At 42.1% G+C, this 23,987-nt stretch overlaps 1 protein-coding gene across 1 annotated transcript in view; it reads right to left on the bottom strand.

Moving 5' to 3' along the window:
• LOC140098491 (uncharacterized) overlaps positions 1-23,289 on the bottom strand; it is a 121,723-nt gene extending 98,434 nt beyond the window's left edge. The window contains exons 1-2 of the mRNA XM_072126588.1: positions 23,218-23,289; positions 12,459-12,586 (exon numbers count right to left, since the gene is read on the bottom strand). Coding sequence (XP_071982689.1) covers positions 12,459-12,586; positions 23,218-23,279 — 190 coding nt within the window. The 5' untranslated portion in view covers positions 23,280-23,289. The remainder of the gene's footprint in view (positions 1-12,458; positions 12,587-23,217) is intronic.
• Between the last annotated feature and the right edge of the window lie 698 nt (positions 23,290-23,987).

Genomic DNA, 23,987 nt, shown 5'->3' on the forward strand with positions numbered 1-23,987 from the left:
TAATAGCTAGTAACCTGGAAAGGTTAAGTTGTAAGGGAAAATGGAGTGTAGAAGTTTCAAAGATGTATTGCGGTAAGGTTAAAGGTGCCCTTGACTCTAAGACAGTAGCTGGGAGATAAGAAAGAACATTTTAGATGGTGTGAACAAAGGAGCAGGATAACAGTAATATACTCAAGTAGTAGTTTTGGTAAACTCTGCCAAGAAATATTACTGCCAAGAAACAGTAATTCTATTTTGGAAATTGAAGAGTAATAATTATCTAGGAAGAAGGTACTATATTTATAGAAATGCTAACATTTTTTTATTTTTTTGGAATTGAAAGACTGTATACTATACTTCATTTTTTAACAATTGTTTAATTGTTAAATCAGAAGATATTATTTTTTTTATTAGTTGCATATGTATGATAACATAAATTAGGCAATAATAAAAAGAATACTGGGCTAAATACTTTCCCCTTAAAGGAAAGCTACCACCAAAACCAAGTATGAAAATCCAGGAACACTTACTTATAGATCCAGTCACTGTGACTGTGGTAATCTTATATTTATATGGCCTCATTTGATGATATACTTGGTTTTGGGGGTTAATTTGCCTGACGGGTTTTCTTCAAATACCATAATTTTAAAAGTTGATTTTAAAAGGAAGTGCCTGGATATATGAGTAAGTGTCCTCGGTTTATCATGTGTGAGTTTGATGGTAGAGTTCATTTAGTTATAGTTATAAGATAATTATTATAGCTTATGATCTTTGTGCACAAATGGACTATGAAACATAACATAGTTTTGAAGTGGTTCTTTAGAATTTTCTCTACTTCCATATCAGACATGTGTATAGGTAATTTCTTCATAATCATGAGGGTGAGAGAATGACATATTAATGCTATAAAATTGCAAATCAATGGTTGAGTTTTATCCAAAATAACATTACTACATATCCATGGGGACACTGTTACTCATAATTAACTACTTAAGGACGCAGCAATTTTGTAGCTTAAGGCTCAGCCCCATTTTTTGGATTCTGACTTGCGTCGCTTTATATGGTTCTATAAATCAAAATGAAGGTGAAATTTAGAATGGTCAAATTTTGTTGGTTATACGTTCATTTAGCCCTAAAATGTAGAAATTTGCAAAAGATAAAAAGAGAAAACCCATCTTAAAATTTGTTATGCAATTTCTCCCAATTACAGAGACCCCCCACATGTACCCGTTACTTGTTTTATGGCCGCACATTGAGGATGACAGGATTTTAGTTTCCTCATTGGCCCTTTTTGTAGCAGTTGGTATCCCACATTGTTGAAAATGTAGGAACTTTTTTGAGGGCAGAAGTAAAAAAGCATCAATTCTGCCTGCAGGCAGCCCTAGGGTCCTGATCGCCATAGCAACGATTGGCGCCCCCCATAGACAGCACGAGAAGGGGGGGGGGCGATCATGGGAGAAAGACCCACTGAAGGCAGTTCTAATGCTGCAGTCATGCTGACCACGGCATTTAACGGGTTAAACAGCCACAATCGGAGCCCACTCTGACCGCGGGTGTTACACTGGGATGTCAGCTACTGGCTGCAGCCGACATCCAATGTACCCCGATGCCGGCCTGGCTCAGATCTTGAGCTGGGCCGGCATCAGCTCTGCATCTGATATATCAGATGCTGAGCATTAAGTCACTGTGCTCAGCGTCTGATATATCGGACACAGATCGCTAAGAGGTTAATTAGTATATTTATTGATATCTTTCCTGTCAGTCTTTTTCAAGATTTCACATAAGTGATATAGATGGCTTTGTACCTTAGAAAATACTTTAATAGTGAAAAATCAAACATTACAAATAGAGATGAGCGAGCACTAAAATGCTCGGGTGCTCGTTATTCGAGACAAACTTTTCCAGATGCTCGAGTGCTCGTCTCGAATAACAAACCCCATTGAAGTCAATGGGAGACTCGAGCATTTTTCAAGGGGACCAAAGGTCTGCAGAGGGAAGCTTGGCCAAACACCTGGAAACCTCAGAAAATGATGGAAACACCACGGAAATGGACAGGAAACAGGGTCAGCATGCATGGATGCCTCTGAGGCTGCTTAATCGCACCATTATGCCAAAATTATGGGCAACAGCATGGCCATGACAGAGTGAACGAATGAGGCTAGATAGCATCTAAAACATCCAATAATTGACCCTGACACTATAGAAGATGGTATACAGAGGCAGCGGCAGCAGCGGCAGGCTAAAGAGTGGCATGGCGACATACCCCAAATGGACTCAGGCTTCAAACCAATGGGTGGCAGAGAGGAACCAAAGGAGGTGAGCAAGAAGCGCTAAAATGATTTCCTATGTGAACAAAAGGTTGACGGTATATTTAGTCGATAACACAGCATGGTGGCTACATAGTGAGCAAGTTCCATAACGTATCTGGTGAAACACCCGAAAAATTAGCCTGACACAGCTCGTTTGATAAGGGGACGACATGTGGAGGCAGCCATGGAGACGACTTCCATGATTAAGAGCAACAGTATGGGGCATCCATATTGCGCTGCAATGATTGAAACTTCAGGTCTCCAGCATGGCGGCGACAGATGCGCCGAGTTCCATTATGTATCTGGTGAAACACCTGAAAATTCTGCCTGACACAGCTCATTTGCTAAGGGGACGATGTATGGAGGCAGCTATATGGACGACTTTGGGAGGCAGCTATGGAGATGATGTGTGGAGGTAGCAATGGAGACAACGTGTGGAGGCAGCTATAAAGACGACGTGTGGAGGCTGCTATGGAGACAATTAAATTTGGATAGTGCCTGTATGTGGCAGTCCAAAAAAGTTTTCAAACCAGAGGAGCAGGTAGGTGGTCCTCCAGAAAAATTAAATAGATGTGGCAGTCCAAAAAAGTTATAACACCAAATGTTTGAACAAGAGGATACAAAGTAGAGAATGACCGAAATAATTTCTAATGAATATCACAAATGCAATCTTTATTTATCACAATAAAATAACATCGGCGAAACACGTGTCGGGGTCCGTGGCTTGTACTTTTTATCCTGTGGTGTGGTATATGTACTACCTTATCTAGGCTCTAGATTTGGCTGTGTGAACATATAACTTTCTCTTTCATGTTTGTTTCTTCCTCATGCCTCATCTTATTATGGATTGTATAACCTACCTCTAAGCCTCTTATTTCTTGGCTACAACTTTTGTATAAGTCACTTTTTATCCCTTTTTTTTGGTCCACATATATTACTGTATGTATTTATATGTTATTTTATTGTGATAAATAAAGATTGCATTTGTGATATTCTTTAGAAATTATTTCGGTCATTCTCTACTTTGTATCCTCTTGTTCAAACATTTGGTGTTATATACTGTGCTGGTGGTACATAGGCGCCTACCACTACCTCTTGTCTTTTTTTTGTGTGTAGTCCAATAAAAGTTTTCAAACCAGAGGACCGGGTGAGTGGCCCTCCAGAAAAATTAAATACATAGAGTGCTATAGCTAGAGCCAGTTGGCCCTGGCAAAAAATAGCCAGTTTCCTCTGCTTTAGTGTACAAAGAGGAGGAGAAGGAGGAAAATGAGGAGGAGTGCATACATTATTCAGGTTGAGCTTCTTTTACCTGGTGGAGAATGGAAATCCTGAGAAATCCAGGCTTTATTCATCTTGATAAGTGTCAGCCTGTCAGCGCTGTCAGTCGAGAGGCGTGTACGCTTATCGGTGATGATGCCACCAGCTGCACTGAAAACTCGCTCAGACAACACGCTAGCGGCAGGGCAGGCAAGAACCTCCAAGGCGTACAGCGCCAGTTCGTGCCACACGTCCAGCTTTGAAACCAAGTAGTTGTAAGGAGCTGTGTGATCATTTAGGACGATGGTATGGTCAGCTACGTACCTTCTCACCATCTTTCTGTAAAGATCAGCCCTACTCTGCCGAGACTGGGGACAGGTGACAGTGTCTTGCTGGGGTGACATAAAACTGGCAAAGGCCTTGTAAAGCGTACCCCTGCCAGTGCTGGACAAGCTTCCTGCTCGCCTACTCTCCCTTGCTACTTGTCCCGCAGAAGTACGCCCTCTGCCGCTAGTGCTGTCAGAAGGGAAATACTGTTTCAGCTTGTGCACCAGGGCCTGCTGGTATTCATGCATTCTCACACTCCTTTCCTCTCCAGGGATGAGAGAGGAAAGATTTTTCTTGTACCCTGGGTCCAGGAGAGTGAATACCCAGTAATCGTGCTGGAATAAATTCTTTGAATGCGAGGGTCACAGGATAGGCAGCCTAGCATGAAATCTGCCATATGAGTCCCAACGCGCAAGAATTCACTCCCCTCACTGGCCTGACTGTCCATTTCCTCCTCCTCCAACTCCTCTTCTTCTGCCCATACACGCTGAACAGTGAAGGACTGAGCAATGGTCCCCTCTTCTGTCACGCCAACATTCTCCTCATCCTCCTCCACCTCCTCCGATATGCGCTGAGAAACAGACCTGAGGGTGCTTTGGCTATCAACAAGAATTTATAATAATCATGACCATACGGAGTTATTGGCGCCGACAACCTGGAAGACACCACTACTAAAAGATAGGACAAGACGGGGTGAATAATCCTCCACCTCGGTACCCAGGAGGCTGCCGAAAAAACCCAACTAACCATTGCGCTCAAACGTGTTGTACCGCCCGTACAACCTAGAAAGGTGAGCATTACTCTAAAACACCTTGTTGTACTTTAAAACGTTTTTTACACATGTGGCGCCCGTATCGCCTCTCCTGTTTGAATTTATTTTGGCTATCAACAAGGGAATCTTCTTCCCCCGTCTCTTGTGACGAGCGCAAAGCTTCCGACTTCATGCTGACCAGAGAGTTTTTCAACAGGCCAAGCAGCGGGATGGTGAGGCTGATGATGGCGGCATCGCCACTGACCATCTGTGTTGACTCCTCAAAGTTACTCAGCACCTGAAAGATATCAGACATCCACGTCCACTCCTCATTGTAGACTTGAGGAGGCTGACTGACCTGACTACCAGTTCTGGTGGAAGTTGACATCTGGCAGTCTACAATCGCTCTGCGCTGCTGGTAAACTCTGGATAACATGGTTAATGTTGAATTCCACCTCGTGGGCACGTCGCACAACAGTCGGTGAGCGGGCAGTTGGAGGCGGCGCTGCGCTGCCCTGAGAGTGGCAGCATCTGTGCTGGACTTCCTGAAATACGCACAGATGCGGCGCACCTTTGTGAGCAAATCAGACAGATTGGGGTATGTCTTGAGGAACCGCTGAACTATGAGATTTAACACATGGGCCAGGCATGGCACATGTGTCAATCTGCCGAGTTGCAGAGCCGCCACCAGGTTACGGCCGTTGTCACACACAACCATGCCTGGCTTCAGGTTCAGCAGTGCCAGCCACAGATCAGTCTGCGCCGTGATGCCCTGTAATAGCTCTTTGGCGGTGTGCCTTTTATTGCCAAGGCTCAGCAGTTTGAGCACCGCCTGCTGTCGCTTAGCGACGGCACTGCTGCTTTGCCTAGAGCTACCGACTGATGGCGCCATGCCCACGGATGGTAATTCGGAGGAGGAGGTGGAGAAGGGGTGGGAGGAGGAGGAGGCATAGTCGGCCTGAGAGACCTGGACAGAGGCCAGGAGTAGGCCCCGCAATCCTCGGCGTCGGCAGTATATGACCAGCCCCAGGGTCAGACTCGGTCCCAGCCTCCACCAAGTTAACCCAATGTGCCATCAACGATAAATAGTGGCCCTGTCCGGCAGCACTTATCCACGTGTCCGTGGTCAGGTGGACCTTGTCAGAAACGGCGTTGGTCAGGGCGCGGATGATGTTGTCTGACACGTGCTGGTGCAGGGCTGGGACGGCACATCGGGAAAAGTAGTGCCGGCTTGTGGCCAAATACCGAGGGGCGGCCGCCGCCATGAGGTTTGTGAAAGGCCTCGGTCTCTACCAGCCTATTGGGCAGCATCTCCAGGCTAAGTAGTTTGGAGATGTGGACGTTGAGGGCTTGGGCATGTGGGTGGGTTGCACTGTACTTCCTCTTGCGCTCCAGCGTCTGGGGTATGGAGAGCTGAATGCTGCGCATGGAGACATTCACGGGAGCTGTTTGGGCCGGGGTCCTGGGCAGGGGGCTGACTAGCAGAGGCAGCAGGTGACACAGGGGAAGGAGCAGTGGTGTGCCCGGCCGGAGGTGAACGGCCTTGGTTCCATTGAGTGGGGTGTTTAGCATTCATATGCCTGCGCATACTGGTGGTGGTTAAGCTGGTAGTGGTGGAACCTCTGCTGATGCTCGTGTGGCACAGGTTGCACACCACAGTCCATCGGTCTTCTGGTGTTTCTTTAAAGAACCTCCAGACTTCCGAAAATCTAGCCCTCGCCACGGGAGCTTCACTACGTGAAACATTTGGCGCTGATCCACCAGCTCTGGCCCTGCCTCTCCGTCTGGCCCCACCACTTCCAACCTGTTCTGGTATAGGACTTGCCTCCTTCTCAGAAGCACTGTGTTCACCCGGCCTATCAACCCAGCTTGGGTCTGTCACCTCATCATCCTCCGATCCCTCAGTCTGCTCCCTCCTCGGACTTGCTGCCCTGACAACAACTTCACCACTGTCTGACAACCGTGTCTCCTCATCGTCCGACACCTCTTTACATACTTCTTCCACTATGTCAACAATGTCATCATCACCCACAGACTGCGACCGGTGGAAAACCTGGGCATCGGAAAAGAGCTCAGCAGCAACCGGACAAGTGGTTTGTGACTCTGGGAAAGGTCCAGAAAACAGTTCCTCAGAGTATGCCGGTTCAAATGCCAAATTTTCCTGGGAGGGGGCAGACTGGGGGGAAGGAGGCTGAGGTGGAGGAGCTGGAGGAGTGCTGATTTCGGTGACATGGGTGGACTGCGTGGAAGACTGACTGGTGGACAAATGGCTAGAAGCATTGTCCGCAATCCACGCCATCACCTGTTCGCACTGTTCTGGCCTCAACAGTGCTCTACCACGAGTCCCAGTAACTTGAGACATGATGAACCTAGGGAGTGTAGCTCTGCGGTGTCCCCCTGCTCCCTCATCAGCAGGTGGTGTCTCACCCCGCCCAGGACCACGGCCTCTGACCCCTGCAGTAGTGGGACGCCCACGCCCTCGTCCTCTACCCCTAGCCCTCGGGTTCAACATTTTCAAAATTAAAGTGTAAACTGTACATTTTTTTGGTGTTTTTTTGTGTTTTTGTTTTTTTAACAAAACGATGCTATCCTATTGCTATGGCTAGTTTCTAGCCTACACTGACAGCACACAACTGGATTTTGTGCTGTGCCTGATGACTTTAAGTTATAAAAAAAAATAAAAGTCAAAAAAAAAAATTAAATCAAACCCCTAATAAATTGCCATTTTCTCCAGCTGGCGAAGTATTCGTCCGAGCAAGGAGCAGTTTCGAGTACGCTAATGCTCGAACGAGCATCAAGCTCGGACGAGTGTGTTCGCTCATCTCTAATTACAAACATTCTAATATTACATTCAGCTAAGCAACCTTTCTGTTTGATCACATATGTAAATGTTGCTTTCCATTGTTGTAAATACTCCAGATATTTTTTTTTAGCTACGAGTGGAATTTATTCATCAAGTTCTATATTTTATTCTTTCAAAAACTTCTATTTCTGCAATACCTTATTATGACATTGCATTTAAGGGCCCTGTGTGATTTCCCACAGTCATTCTGGATCCGGTGATGTCATTTTCTCAGTCTATACTGTTTAGAGAAGACTAATATACGTTTCCCTGGGTAAGCATTTTTACTTTCTCATTTGCCAGACCCAGAATACTTTGCTGTGTAAGCTTATTGAGCACGCTTCCGTTTTTCTGTGTAAATGTATTGATTTAGAAATACTTCATTCAGTGGTAGCAGCTGCTAATGATTTTGGACATAAAAGCAGTTGATAACGTGTAGACTTTTTACCACTATGTAACTCCTGCTCACAGAGGTATGCCAGACCTCTATTCTCCTTCACAGTTTATTGGCTTACAGAGTCCTCTAATTTGATTGCATTGGAGAGCAGCACCAGAAATTCAAGTCTTTGTCTATAAAAGCACTAGTTTACAGCTTAGTAAATGTGAGCCACTACCATCTTTCCTCATGAGTTCTTGTTATTGGACAGTGAAACAGAGATGAACAGGTTTCTCAGGAAAATGTTAACATTTATCACTTTTTTTAATGTCCCCTTGTTACTTGGTAATTAAGCATCTGATTAGTCATTGCTCTCTCTAAGTGATAAATGTGTGGCTGAAAAACCTCCTTGGCTAAGTGCATCCTCATTCACTGTCACATCATTATTTATCACAGGGAATCAGCCAGCACATTGTTTGATGCTACAGCTTCATTTTGCAGTATTAATTTCTGTCTGGGATTATACAGGAAAATATTATGCAAGTATAATTATGCGAGTATAATAATGCTTAAACTAGCACTACCAGACTTCTTGATTATGTCAAATCAACAACCATTTGAAACTTTAAAATAAGTAAATGTAAATCTGCTGTTTACTACAGTTCCTATGGTTTAAATCAAGATTATTTTTCAACACATGCATGCACACAAAGGGGCAAGTTTATGCGATCCCGTGGTGCCTTGTCCAACGAGGATTCGGGTCCGGCGCGATTCACTAAGATCGTGCGCCCGAGCTCCTGCATGTGTTCACTTTCTTCTTCCTGGTGCATGTGAGTGCTTGATCTTGCGACACAATTCCTTTTTCAAATTTCGCGGTTTATCTGAATCCGTCAGGTTGTCCGACGGCCCACCCCCGATTTCTGTTGCATGCAAGCTGGCGACGTTGCCCCAAAATCTGATCTCGTGCGCTAAAATCCAGGGGCAGTTCAGCGCAAAACGGAAATCGCCGGGAAACTCGACGAAAATGCGTCCGACGGACCCTTAGTAAATGAGCATCAATGACTTCAGTCAGTAGTTCTAGGCAGAGTGCATGAAAACACAGGGTTTTTTTTATCACCACGGGTGGTGTTTTAAAGCCTAGTGCATACTGTGCCAGCAATTAATGTTAACTCCGCCCCACAGGTTGCATCAACCTTTTAGTTTATCGGGTGTCTGACCATGAATCTGAAAAAATTCTATACAAGGCCTTGCTTGACATACCCAAAATCAACAAGCGATTCTAAAATGTATCCAGCATTCCAAAGATTTTGCACAATAAACACATTTGTCAGCCAAGGTGATAAAACTCCACACAGTAAAAGTATTATGAAGGCATGCCAACAAGACACCTATGTCTCAAGAATCACAACAAATGGGTCATACAAGCAGTACACTAAATAGTACACTAGAACACTAAGTAGTTACTCTTATAGTTCAATATAAAATATACATAACACTACTATTGAGGTGGTGAACTAAATACCATGAAGGCATAGATGGTGACGAAGAAGTGACCACTCATCCCGTGGTAAATATTTCTTCTTATGAATTATGTAAACACAAAATTGATGTATTGGGTAAGGGATTACCCTTAGCCCTACAGAACAGATGGACTGGCTTAACTGGATATAGAACTGCATAATTTGTGAAGATCGATTAAATATCCAGGTATGGATATTGACAAAAGTTGTACTAGCAATGTGGGACCAGAATTTTGTCTAAAAAAATGTAATCTGTTCATAAAAAGTAAATTCATCTTCCTTCCTTCCTTTACACATAGTATATACCTTTATAGCCACAGTACACCAGGAGCAATATGAAAAGAATGTGAATTTAACATGCATAATTAACCCTTAGTGAAAGGGAGGCATAAGTCTGTCTATCCAAAAATGACAAGGGCGAAGCTATTGTCGTGACGGATAGGTATAAATACCTTGAAGAGGTGTACAGTAAGTGCAATTATGAAGCAGTCTATAAAAAAGTAGATATGGATCAGAAACATTTTTTTAGGAGACCATTAACGACATTAGAAGGCTCAAAAATTTTTTTTTAGATTATGACTAGATCACCCTATATAATCTACATTGACAACTGTGCAAGAAATGCAATAAACAACATTCTGTGTATTACCAAACCAATTGTTGCCGACAATTATTTAAACTTAGGCTAGATGACTAATATGTCAGTATATAGAGATCAGCTCTAAGAATGATATCCAAACCCAAAAAACACAGAGCTATACGATCCAACAATTAAATTTTTATTCAAATAATTCCATTAAAAAAGCCATACATGATGAACAATACATACAAATAGATCAAAAATAGAACCCCAACTAACTGTATTGCCATCCGGCTAGACAATTCCACCAGGAGTATCTTTTTAATTTATCTAAGTGCATCGTGCATATACATTTACAAATGGAAATTACGTGCATGGACCAATGTCAGCAGCAAAAAAATGATAAAAGAACAGTGTCTATATCCATTTAAACAATTGTAGTGTCCTAAACAGCATATTATTGCACATACCCATTTAGCACTCCTAGATCCAAGCCGGGGTCAGATTAACCCAACGCGTGTTTCGCGTTGCCTCCGCATTGCGTGTATTGTAGTTAATTCCTTTTTACTGATGGAATATTCAGTATTGTCTATTCTTTTAGTGACAGATTTTATAGGTTGGGCAAAAAAACATTTGCAAATATCGGCTCCACATTTATAAAAAAACCTTTCAAGGTAAGCCAAGTAGTTGAAGGGGTAAATTTGGTGATGGTAACCAAGCTTGGGAACAATATACTGCCCAATGTGGGAGCTTTGCTTGCAGAATTGTGCGGAATTAGTGTTTCACTAGTGCAGAGTTTGACTTAATGGACATAAATCAAATATGTGCTAGAAAAAGTTAATTACCTGAACCAAGGCACTTCATTAATGTTTAGCCCAAAGTGGCGCAGTTCAATATCTAGCTTCCCTTTCATAGATAGAATCCCTCCACTCAAAAAGGGGTGGTGATAGGGAATTACTTTTGAAACAGAGGGAACTGTGGATCCATCGCTTGAATGCTTTATATCCACATGGTCTCAACAGATACTAGGTGCGATACAGGAGTTGTTTCTTATTACTATCTCAACATGATTTCTAGTTCACCACTTCAGTAGTAGTTTTATGTCTATTTTATATTGTGGTATTAGCATTTTGGATAATTTGTAACAGAGACATATGGGAAGAGATTTACCCTCCATGACCAACAAGCTCCTCCCCCTTTTCCCTCAATTTTCTTTTTTTAGGCTGTTTGTTCAAAATGGTACATAATGGGGATTGGTTGATGAATCAAGGAGATAACTCTGAAGAATACACTAAGAGGGGGATGCACTATTCGGATGTGCTTAGGAGAGCAGCTATCCCAGAGAGAAATTGGGGGATGTAATTGGTGTTACTATGTATATACCGGTAGTCCCCTTGTTGGAGTTCTATCACATGGTCCCTGTATTTGGGATCCAGGTTGACAGGGACGATCTACTAGTCCATAAGGTCTGATAGACCCATACATATGCAAGTGATTGTAAGTTCCCCCTGTTAGTAAGTCATTATGAAGCACTCATCAAACTAACATGTAACATTTTTCTTGCTTTAAATGTGCCTATGTATTTTTTTTTGATCTGGAGCGAAAAGGGTTAGCTGCTCTCACATAAAATGGCTGCCGCATTCTAGTTTTTATCACTGCACATGTGTATAGAGTACATGGGTTTAGCTACCCATATGCAAGATGGCTGCTGCAGCTAAGATTTTTCTTACTGCACAAGTGCACAGAAGGTAGGGTCATGTGACCAGGGCAGCTCCAGCAATAATATGTGTTTTTTATGCCGGTTAGGAGCAGAGTTAATATGGAGTGATTTTCTTCCCTTTTCAATTGAATAAATTAAACTATTGAATTGTGTTTTAAATAAACTACTGAATCCCAAAGTGATTAGGCACAGTATATCTATGGGAACCTGCAAGATGTGATTTTTGCCCCCCCCCCCTTTTCAACATGTTTTATATAAATCTATTGTCCAAATTCGCTATTTGCACTATGAATGATGGATAATTTTTTTATATTGATCATATGAATGTTAAATATAATCTTGTTTGTAGAATTTGTATATTTATAACTGGAATTGAAAACCTTCACTACTATACTTGATAATGCCTTCATTGAGAAGGTCTGAACAATAGTAGAAGAAAAAACACATTGCTTGAGGTGTGCTCCTTCATCGTATTTTATTGATCTAGTAGATACATTTATGGGATGTTATAATAACAAACATCCATTTGAAGGCATCCATATGGCTGTAGTGGCTCCTTGTGAACGTGAGTTTGACACTCTTTGTGTAATGCATGTCAGTACATCTCATCCATAGCAGAACATTTTCTTAGCACTCAACTTTGACTACAAAATTTAGATCCTGAAAAGAGGACCTCTCTCAGTTAAATTTGTATATTATTTATAGATAATATAAAACTATATTTTCTCAAGTGAATAACACAGTGTAAAATCTAACACAAACTTATACAGTAGTAACAATGTTAAGAAATGACTTACTTTTACAGATTTCAGCATGTTCTGTAATCCAGTTTGATTGAGAAGGATCTGTTGATTCTAGAAGCACTGTGCGCCCACTTTCATGAAATTTGCTGGCATATGCACCCATGGTCACAGTATATTTTACACTAATGAAAATATTTATATGAAATTAATGCTTTCAAGTAGAATAACCAATAACTAAAGTGAAAATGGTAAAATATTCTATATTAGCTATATAACACTTGTGTTGCTTTTAAGTTGTGCATATTGCACTTTATTTGATAAAGTATCAGCTTGAAGGTGGTCATATAAGTTGCTTAGATATTGGTTAGCCTAAGGCCCGTTCCACACTTGTGAGTGTGATGCGATGAACTCGCATCACACTCGCTACGCATTCTGCCCAGATCTCCCAGCCCGAACGCTACAAACCGGAACTCAACTGACATGCTGAGTTCATCGCATCACACTCGCAAGTGTGGAACGGGCCTAAGAGCTAAGCCTGCCAACTCCACCATAAACACTTGAGCAGGCCTGATCCACTTTCTTACCTGATGTCTGCTGCTGAATGGGGTTATTTTCCCACTGGGTTTTACATGTCATTTTGTTTGATAATTGCATATTTTGTTTGATAATTCACTGTAGACGTCAAAGTAAATCAAGGGGGAAATTTACCACATGTGGAGTAATTTTCTCTGAATGAATTGTCATAATTGGCACTAAATTTATCCAGTGCTGCACATTTGATAAATTTGGTACATCTGACCTAAAAGAAATGTCTCACTTCTTGCAATAAGGAGATTCGGGCCATACAGGACTGTTCCATAGCTTTCTCAGAGATTACAACATCTGGAAGAGCCCCAATGTTGTCAATGAAGAAGAAGAGGACTACACCCCTCCTCTCTTTCTCTTCCCAATTTCTGTCTTTTGAATGTGTCTTCAAAAAAAGCTTCTGACCTGTGAACCCCTCTCCACCCCTTCTCATATCACTTTTCTTTAAGGTTTTTTGCTATTGACATGTTTTGGGGCTAAATGCTTAAGCAGGTTTGCTAGAGTAGCATAGGGTGTTAGGTAGATTTAACCTGTACTTTGTGCTGCACTATACTTTGTGGTATGAGTATACCTTAAACTTATTGGGGGACATGTATCATATTTTTTTTCTTTGTGTATATTTGAGACATTTTGTGCCTTATATGTAATCACGTCTTTTTACATGTGATAAATGTTCAGTTTTTCCTATCCTGGCAGGCGCAAATTTTGGCTTCTTTTTGAGACTTTTTGTTGCAAATGTCTCAAATCCACATAGACACAAGCAACGTGAGGGGGTTATATGCAGGAGTGGACACTACTGTAAATTTTGGATTTGAGGCCATGTCCTGCATTTTTAAGTGCTCTAGACATACCCCAGGGAGATGGCGACATATGAGGCTGCGGTCACACATGATGTTAAGTGTGAGGTCACACGATGCGTTGTGGTTGAGTTTTCATTGCGTTTCGACACACATTGCAACCGCTGAGGAGAGGTGATTTGCCTGATTATATTACTGTTAACATCACGTTTACTTTGCGTTTTGTAAACTCAAATTTTAACAGTAATGTAATTAGGCAAATCACCGCTCCTCAGCTGTTGTAATGCGGTCCAAAATGCAAGCAAAATGCCACGTGTGACCTAACCAATAAAAAAAATGTAAATCCAAAAATTATTGAATTTTAAAAACAGGTTAATGTGCGTAATTTTAAACATTTAAAGCATGTGAAATAATTACTATTAATTACTATAATTACTATAATTACTATTACTATTATTAAATGTTAAAACAGGGTCCATGAAAAAAATCCTTCCTTTGCACTCGCCCTGGATCAGGTGCAGATTTGCACCTAAAAAAATATAAATTAGGGTCAGGGCTCGTCTTCATCTGTGAAGGGGAGACATTTTATGAACATTCTTCAGGATAATTTTATGGTGCAGCTTGTAGAAGATCCCACAAGAGGTGACGCATTGTTGGACCTTGTGATTTCTAACAATGTGGAGATTGTCCAAAATGTCAGTATCCGGGAACCCCTTGGGAACAGCGATCATAATATAATTATAGGAGTCAAAGGAAGAAGAGGAAAATCGGGAAACCGGCACTCATGAAAAAAGTCCAAGGGTAAGCGACTATTTAAAAACATGTGGAAGCATTTATTTAGAAAAATATTTTAAAACACTGCTGAATAGCATGGAAAACATGGACACAGCAATAGACAGTGTGACACGGAAAAAAAAAGGGGGGGGGGATAGCAAAGGTAACGCGTTTCGGACTCTATTGGGGGGATCTCAGTCCTTAGTCATACCTAGTTTGCTTGTGGTCCTCACCTAGGTTAAATAGTGTTAGCACAGGTGTGCATGAGTGGATTTCCTGCATGGAACCACGCCTCCACAAAGGTGGGGGGGAGAGATTTTTTCGTGAATGGCAACTTGTATGAGACAATACGTGACATGCCTAGATGTACTAGTAAAAATATAATAGGTCATGTCTGTGATTGAGACCCTTTGGATAACGAGTATCAAGATTTAAGATCCAATATGCTTCTTTTGAAAGGAGAAGTTTCTTCCAATCGCCTCCTCTAGGGGGACGAGAAACTTGTTCCATAGCAATAACTTGCATGCTGCTGGTGTTGCCAGCATGGCAACACCAGCAGCATGCAAGTTATTGCTATGGAACAAGTTTCTCGTCCCCCTAGAGGAGGCGATTGGAAGAAACTTCTCCTTTCAAAAGAAGCATATTGGATCTTAAATCTTGATACTCGTTATCCAAAGGGTCTCAATCACAGACATGACCTATTATATTTTTACTAGTACATCTAGGCATGTCACGTATTGTCTCATACAAGTTGCCATTCACGAAAAAATCTCTCCCCCCCACCTTTGTGGAGGCGTGGTTCCATGCAGGAAATCCACTCATGCACACCTGTGCTAACACTATTTAACCTAGGTGAGGACCACAAGCAAACTAGGTATGACTAAGGACTGAGATCCCCCCAATAGAGTCCGAAACGCGTTACCTTTGCTATCCCCCCCCCTTTTTTTTTCCGTGTCACACTGTCTATTGCTGTGTCCATGTTTTCCATGCTATTCAGCAGTGTTTTAAAATATTTTTCTAAATAAATGCTTCCACATGTTTTTAAATAGTCGCTTACCCTTGGACTTTTTTCATGAGTGCCGGTTTCCCGATTTTCCTCTTCTTCCTTTGACTCCTATGATACACCACTGTGGATTACCGGAACAGTGAATGGGATTATACCGTGCACCTGGCCTTGAATCTCCACTACAACCAACTGCAACAAAAGGGTGAGCCGTTACCAGAATTCTGTTTTTCCTTTTTCTATGCATAATATAATTATGTTCCTCTTAAACTTTAAAAAACAAAAACAGGTGGGGAAATCGAAAACTTTGAATTTTAAGAGGGCTAATTTCCAAAAATTCAGGGCTGCAATACAGGATATAGACTGGGATCAGATACTGTCACATGGTGATACTAATGTTAAATGGGAGAAATTCAAATCTATCCTGGGTCATTATACTTCTAAATTTATTCCAATAGGTAACAAGTATAGACGGGCTAGATTACACCCCTCGTGGCTTACAGCTACAGTTAAAAGGGCAATTAATGAGAAAAAGAGGGCATTTAAAAAATATAAATCTGACGGGTCACCTGAGGCTTTCAATACTTACAAAAAACTTACCAAAATCTGTAAAAAGGAAATCAAATCAGCCAAAATACAAAATGAAAGACAGGTGGCTGAAGATAGCAAAACAAATCCCAAGAAATTTTTTAGGTATATCAATGCAAAAAAAAATGGGTCACAACAGGTTGGACCCCTTTATTCTGAAAATGGGGCATCGGTGACTGGAGACCAAGAGAAGGCGGAGATACTTAATAGGTTTTTTAGCTCCGTTTATACAATAGAAGAGAGAACTTCTGACTTGGGTGGTGCTAGTGCGGGTCATGCACCCTGTAATATAGTAGACTGGCTGAATGTAGGCATTATCCAATCTAAGCTCAATAAAATCAATGTGTACAAATCTCCTGGACCAGATGGGTTACACCCCAGAGTTCTTAAAGAACTCAGTTCTGTTATTGCTGTACCGCTGTCTAAAATCTTCAGGGATTCCGTAATGTCTGGTGTGGTGCCAAGTGACTGGCGCAAGGCAAATGTGGTGCCAATATATAAAAAGGGCTCTACAACTTCGCCAGGCAATTACAGGCCTGTAAGCTTAACTTCCATTGTGGGGAAAGTATTGGAAGGGTTAGTAAAAGACTATATACTGGAGTATGTGACATCAAATAGAATAATAAGTGATAACCAGCATGGGTTTACTAAGAATAGAAGTTGTCAAACTAACCTTATCTGCTTCTATGAAGAGGTGAGCAGGTGCCTGGATGGAGGAGCAGCTGTGGATATTGTGTTCTTGGACTTTGCAAAGGCATTTGACACTGTCCCTCATAGACGCCTGATGGGTAAAATTAGGGCTATTGGTTTGGCAGAAATCATTTGCAATTGGATTGAAAACTGGCTGAAGGATCGTATCCAGAGAGTTGTGGTCAATGATTCCTACTCGGAATGGTCACCAGTTATGAGTGGTGTACCTCAGGGTTCTGTGCTTGGCCCACTACTATTTAATATATTTATTAATGATATAGAGGTAGGAATTAATAGCACTGTGTCTATTTTTGCAGATGACACCAAACTGTGTAGTGTAATACAGTCTATGGAGGATGTTCATAGGCTGCAGGGTGACTTGGACAAACTGAATGTTTGGTCATCCACTTGGCAAATGAGGTTTAATGTGGACAAATGTAATGTTATGCACCTGGGGGCCAATAATCCAAAGGCAAAATATGTCCTTGGGGGAGTAAATCTGGGAGAGTCCCTTGTTGAGAAGGACCTGGGGGTACTAATAGATCATAAATTGTATAACAGCATGCAATGTCAATCAGCTGCCTCTAAAGCTAGTAGGATCATGTCATGTATCAAAAGTGGAATGGACTCTCGTGATAGGGATGTAATATTACCACTATACAAGGCACTGGTTCGGCCACACCTGGAATATGCTGTCCAGTTCTGGGCACCGGTCCATAAAAAGGATGCCCTGGAGCTGGAGAGGGTTCAACGTAGAGCCACAAAACTGATAAGGGGTATGGAGGGTCTTAGTTATGAGGAAAGATTAAAACAACTAGATTTATTTAGTCTGGAAAAGAGACGACTACGAGGGGACATGATTAATTTATATAAATATATGAATGGTCCATACAAAAAATATGGTGGCAAGTTGTTCCAGATTGAATCAAATCAAAAGACGAGGGGGCACTGTCTCCGTTTGGAGAAACCAAGGTTTAATCACCGGAGGCGACAGGGCTTTTTTACTATGAGAACTATAAATCTGTGGAATAGCCTGCCTCAGGCGCTGGTCACAGCAGGGACAGCGGAGAGCTTCAAGAATGGCCTAGATGCCTTTTTACACCTAAATAACATTGATTGTTATGCTATATAGGATTGTTTCCCCTAAATCCCTTCCTCATCCAATCCCTACCCTTCCTCGGTTGAACTTGATGGACAAGTGTCTTTTTTCAACCATATAAACTATGAAGCTATGAAACTATGAAGTAAGTTCTATGCGAAAAGTCGCACAGAACATCTGAAAAATAAAGATACATAAGGCACAAGGTGCAGACTAAGGCGTACTTGAAAAACAACAGCAAAAGACTCAATTTAACTAGCAGAAATAAAGATACATGTCCCCCATTGTGTGCTGTATCTCACACTTCACAGTCATTTATGTGGAAAGGAATAAAAAAAAAACCCAGGTACTGGGGTGAGATTGAAAGTCCATTGGTAAATATGTTGCAAAAAAAAGACCAACAATGCCCACTTTCTCAGGTACTTTTCAAAAGTAGAGCAAAAAGCTTTGCAGTGAATTGATGTGCAGGCCTCTCTCCCTTTTGTGAGACCACACGTATGTGTAATGGTCTAGTTTCTAAAAACTCTCATTGTCTTGATAAATGTAAAATAAAGCATTTTAAACTGGCATTTGGCACAAATAAAGAGATTTTTTGTCTTAAACACATTAATTCCACTAATTTTCATGTGAATGTGGTGCTGGGTGTGTCCACTGGTTGGTGCAAATTGAGATAGATTTCTTGCATTTTGCATAGCTCCCAACCGTCCCAGATTTGGCAAACAGTCCTGGTTTTTCACCTCTGTCTCGCCATCATGGGCAGCTGGGAAATTGTCCTGGATATTCTCTCCAGGTCCCACACTGGCTAGGGTTGTCCCAACTCTGTGTCCTGCCTATTATACTTTCAAAGCCAAAACCTGCAGTACTGAATGACTTCTACAAACATTGGGCAGGGAATCATTTTGAGAGATGTGTCCAGTTAGTGAAGAGCAGGGACCACCTCATCAGGGAGAGATCACCATCTGTCCATACATGGTCTCTACATCTCCCAGGGCTTCCCCAAACACAAGGTCTCTATTTAATTCAATTAAATACATTTTTGCCCAGCCTGGGATTTGAACCCACAACCTCCACACTTCACCTGCCATAGAGAGGCAGAGCCACTAGGATATGGGCTTACTGGCTGTCTATCAGAGGATTTTATATGACGAAGAGCTTCACTGATACACTGTGACACAGGCTCCATGCACTGGTATAAAGAGATACAGGCAGTCCCCGGGTTACATACAAGATAGGGTCCATAGGTTTGTTCTTAAGTCGAATTTGTATGTCAGTCGAAACTGTATATTTTATAATTGTGGATACAGACAAAAAAATTTTTGCCCCAGTGACAATTGGAGTTTCACTTTTTTTTTTGCTGTAATTGGACCAAGGATTATCAATAAAACTTCATTACAGACATCTTACAACTGATCATTGCAGTCTAGAACTAAAGGAAAGCATCCAGGGAGCTTCACCAGAGGTCACAGGGGTCCGTCTTTAATTATGGGTCGTCTGTAAGTCTGGTGTCCTTAACTAGGGGACTGCCTGTACAATAATAATCTCTGAGAAGATATATGTTAGGAAAACTTACGTCTGGAATACTGTACTCCAAACTACCACACAGTCTGAGTGCAGGCTGACAGAACAGAGCAAGAGGGCGAACTAACCCTGCGCTGATCTACCAACTAGACCCTACCAAGGCAGAAACCCCCTTGAAGGTAGGGAGCCTCTGCCGCAGGAACCTCCTAACTACCCTGCAAGGCCCTGGGAGGTGAGAGGAACCAAAATAGGTCTGTCAGCCAGAGTGAGGTGGTACAGACAGAAAACTGCAGTGTGGGAGTTAGGACAGTATTCAGACAGAGGGAAAAAACAGGACGAACAAGGATGAAACAAGCGGGGTTCAAGACAACATAAGAAACAAAAGCAGACACGAGGAAAGAGAACTAAAGATGTACTGACACTGAACATAGAAAGGTAAGCAAAACCGCTGGGTCACACCAGAGGGTATGTCAAGGTCAAACCACTAGACAAGGGAGCGTAACCTAACTGGTTAATATAATACCAGGGTGAAGCAAACAATGCTACAGGAGACCAGGAATCCAGCTAGGCTGTGAGTTCCAGAAGCACAAACACTGGCACATCCAACTTATGCAGCCTGAGATCCGCCCCCAGAATCCCATAGGAGCAGGAATCCAGGCTGATTCCTAAGACAGACAGCTTTAATTTCCCTAAAGCACACGTGTCCTGGATGCCTGCTGCCCCGCGGGTGCAGCAGGGTTAACTCGCTGTGGACAGGAGGCGGAGCCAGCACGGAGACGCGCAGAAACTCGTGGAGGACTGCTAGCATTGTCAGCATGGAGGGTAGAAGGACCAGCAGACGCGGTGTCCCTTTCAGCGGATCTGACAATATAATTATTGACACAATTATTGTTATTATGGATACGATTATTATTATAAAAATAATATTAATAATAATAATAAAAATAATTGTCTCAATGATTACAATAATAATAATCTCTGAGAAGATGTATCTCTATATACCAGCGCATGAAGCCTGTGTCACACTGTATCAGTGAAGCTCTTAGTCACATAAATCTTCCCATAGACAAACCACTAAGCCTATAGCCAATTGGATAGAGGCTTTCTATGTCTATTGCAGGTGGAGTGTGGAGGTTGTGGGTTCAAATCCAAGGTGGGACAAATATTTATTTAAAATTGTTACTATTGAGACGATTATTATTTTCATTATTAATAATAATCCTCTCAATAATAATAATTATTCTAAAAATATTATTATTATTATGGATATGATGATTATTATGGAGATTATTATTAGTAATACAAATTTGGGCTGTGGCCAGGGCATGATTAGGGGTGTAGCTGAGGGGGATCGCTATGCGTGCCGCCATTTTGTCCCTCTTTCTCTTCCAGAAATGTTGGGAGGTATGCATTTTGAGCTTTGTTAAATCCTTCCTTGTCGATAAACATAATGACAACTTTTGTACAGCTCTCTGAAATATGAGGATGTTATCTAAATAAGAAATAAAATAAAATATCTAATTGTGATAACAATTGCCACCATTTTCCATGGGGAAAGGATTGCCTTTTCCTCATATAGCTTTTATTGCATTTGCAAAATAACACTGCCTTTATTTAGTCTTGTTACGATCTAGGTCAGCAGCAAAGAAAGTCTAATGAGAATATAATTTAGAAATGGTAAGAGTCTTAAAGCACACCCATTCCAGAGTGTTTCATCAGAGCTGGAAACACAGAGGATTAGAAATACATAATAGACATTGTTCGTTGTGGCTGTTCTCATTTCCCTAAAAGGATGTTTCTTTTGTTACAAAATGTTATTTCCTATGATTTTGTTTTTGTATTGTGTAAAAGTGATTTCCAAAAATGCAAAGAAACAGTTGAACTATTCCCAAAAGGAATATCATAGAATCTCAGCAACTGGTAAAATCCCTAAAGTTAAAATTAATTAGTTTTAGAAGATTCTACAATCTGTTTTTGTTTAGCTTTGAAAGACTTTGAATTATTGATGCCACTGACTAACAAATGGAGTGTTCTCTGCAATGTCCTACTGGCAGATATACCTTACATCTAATCTAGATTGTATATGTGTTATATTTTGGGGTCTGACTTCTGGAACCCACAAAAATAATTCTTAGAAATAACATTTGTATGCAGCGTGCAACTGGCCTACTGGAGGTCCATAGAATCCATCGGGGGCCTGACACTTGGTTAATACTCGGGGCAGAAGCCAAGTCCTTTGCCCTGTGTCAGCTCTTTTTCGGTGCGGGTGGACACAATGTTGTTACCGCATCCATGCTGAAACACGACCGAGTCAGGGAAAAGGACTAGGCCTTTGCCCTGACACAACACTGTTCTGGCATAGGTGGAAGTGATGACATCGTTGTTACTGTCTTTGGCGACAAGTGAGGACCAATTTTTGCCACCCGCAGCAGTCCTACTGTGTTCAGTTGCGGGCGGCAAAAATTATTTCACTTTCACTCAAACAGGAACAAAGTCGCACGAAAAGCACTTAAGCAAGAGCCAGGGGTAGACGCAGTTGAGTATAATCTTTTTTTTTCTTGACAGGGTAAGGAGGAGGCATGTATTATTCTGGCAACTGGGGCACTGTTATGTGGGTAGCTGTATGAGGGCACAGTTATGTGAGCAGTGTTATGTGGTTAGCTGTGCAAAGGCAATATTGTGAGGATTATAGCTCTATGAGGGCAGTGTTATATTGACGGTGTTAGTTATGTGGGTAGCTGTGAGAGGGCACTCTTATGTGGGTAGCTGTGAGAGGGCACTCTTATGTGGGTAGCTGTGAAAGGGCACTCTTATGTGGGTAGCTGTGAGAGGGCACTCTTATGTGGGTAGCTGTGAGAGGGCACTCTTATGTGGGTAGCTGTGAGAGGGCACTCTTATGTGGGTAGCTGTGAGAGGGCACTCTTATGTGGGTAGCTGTGAGAGGGCACTCTTATGTGGGTAGCTGTGAGAGGGCACTCTTATGTGGGTAGCTGTGAGAGGGCACTCTTATGTGGGTAGTTGTGTGACGGCACTCTTATGTGGGTAGCTGTGTGACGGCACTCTTATGTGGGTAGCTGTGAGAGGGCACTCTTATGTGGGTAGCTGTGAGAGGGCACTCTTATGTGGGTAGCTGTGAGAGGGCACTCTTATGTGGGTAGCTGTGAGAGGGCACTCTTATGTGGGTAGCTGTGAGAGGGCACTCTTATGTGGGTAGCTGTGAAAGGGCACTCTTATGTGGGTAGCTGTGAGAGGGCACTCTTATGTGGGTAGCTGTGAGAGGGCACTCTTATGTGGGTAGCTGTGAGAGGGCACTCTTATGTGGGTAGCTGTGAGAGGGCACTCTTATGTGGGTAGCTGTGAGAGGGCACTCTTATGTGGGTAGCTGTGAGAGGGCACTCTTATGTGGGTAGCTGTGAGAGGGCACTCTTATGTGGGTAGTTGTGTGACGGCACTCTTATGTGGGTAGCTGTGTGACGGCACTGTTATGTGGGTAGCTGTGTGACGGCACTGTTATGTGGGTAGCTGTGTGACGGCAATGTTATGTGGGTAGCTGTGTGACGGCACTGTTATGTGGGTAGCTGTGTGACGGCACTGTTATGTGGGTAGCTGTGTGAGCATGGACTCATACAAGATATATGCAAAAAAAATCTTAAAGAAAAGTGAATACTGTGTATGTTGGCTACTTATTCCTGTGAAACTATTATATATACACACAAAAATCATTACACAAGTATATAATGGGAGAGAAAGTGAGCTTACCTGTGTATCTGGAGACAATCACCTGCTGGCTTTGGTGTGGGCGTTGGGTTGCTAATAAACATTGCTTCCTGAGAACCTGTAGGAGGCGTGAACTAGGAGGAGACCCAAGCCATGCAGATCAGATTTCAGAAGCTCATTGCTTTATGCTAAGAAAGACTGAGCATCCAAAGATTTTTAGTGTTTCTGAAAATCTATCGGATATTTGTTTCTATCTAGTCTTTCGCTGTTATCAACATATATTTAAGAATAATGCTTCACAGTGGCTTGCTTTGCAACTATTTGTTGTCAATGTGGTTGCTTTACTATTAGAGACATAATTAATATTGCTTTATTTTGCATTATATACTCATATATTTTTTATGCGATATTAAAGGAAGGTGCATAGGAATCTGGTAACTGAAGCGGTGGTTTTACTTGATTCAGTGAAGTGAGTTTTGACAAAGTTGATGGCATTACCATGCACTGTAATATTTGGGCACTCATACACAGTGGCCCAGATTTATCAGAAATGAAGTAAACTGCAGTAAGTGTGCGAGGTGCGTCAGAGTACTGAATACTGACACACAGGCCCACATTTATCAAAAACAGTGCAAATTGATCTATTTCAGATTCAGGACTCACATTATTCATGAATCTAGTGCACCCTGCACTGCTATGGAAGTGTCCACCTTTTTTCTTTTGGGGCGCGTTGTTCATGCTGCAGAATTGTGGTGCACTAACACACCCTTTTAGGTGCACATTTTTTCTGTCATGTCGGGCATAGAGCACCT

This window comes from Engystomops pustulosus, chromosome 1 (assembly GCF_040894005.1).
Source record: "Engystomops pustulosus chromosome 1, aEngPut4.maternal, whole genome shotgun sequence".
Classification (NCBI taxonomy): Eukaryota; Metazoa; Chordata; class Amphibia; order Anura; family Leptodactylidae; genus Engystomops; species Engystomops pustulosus.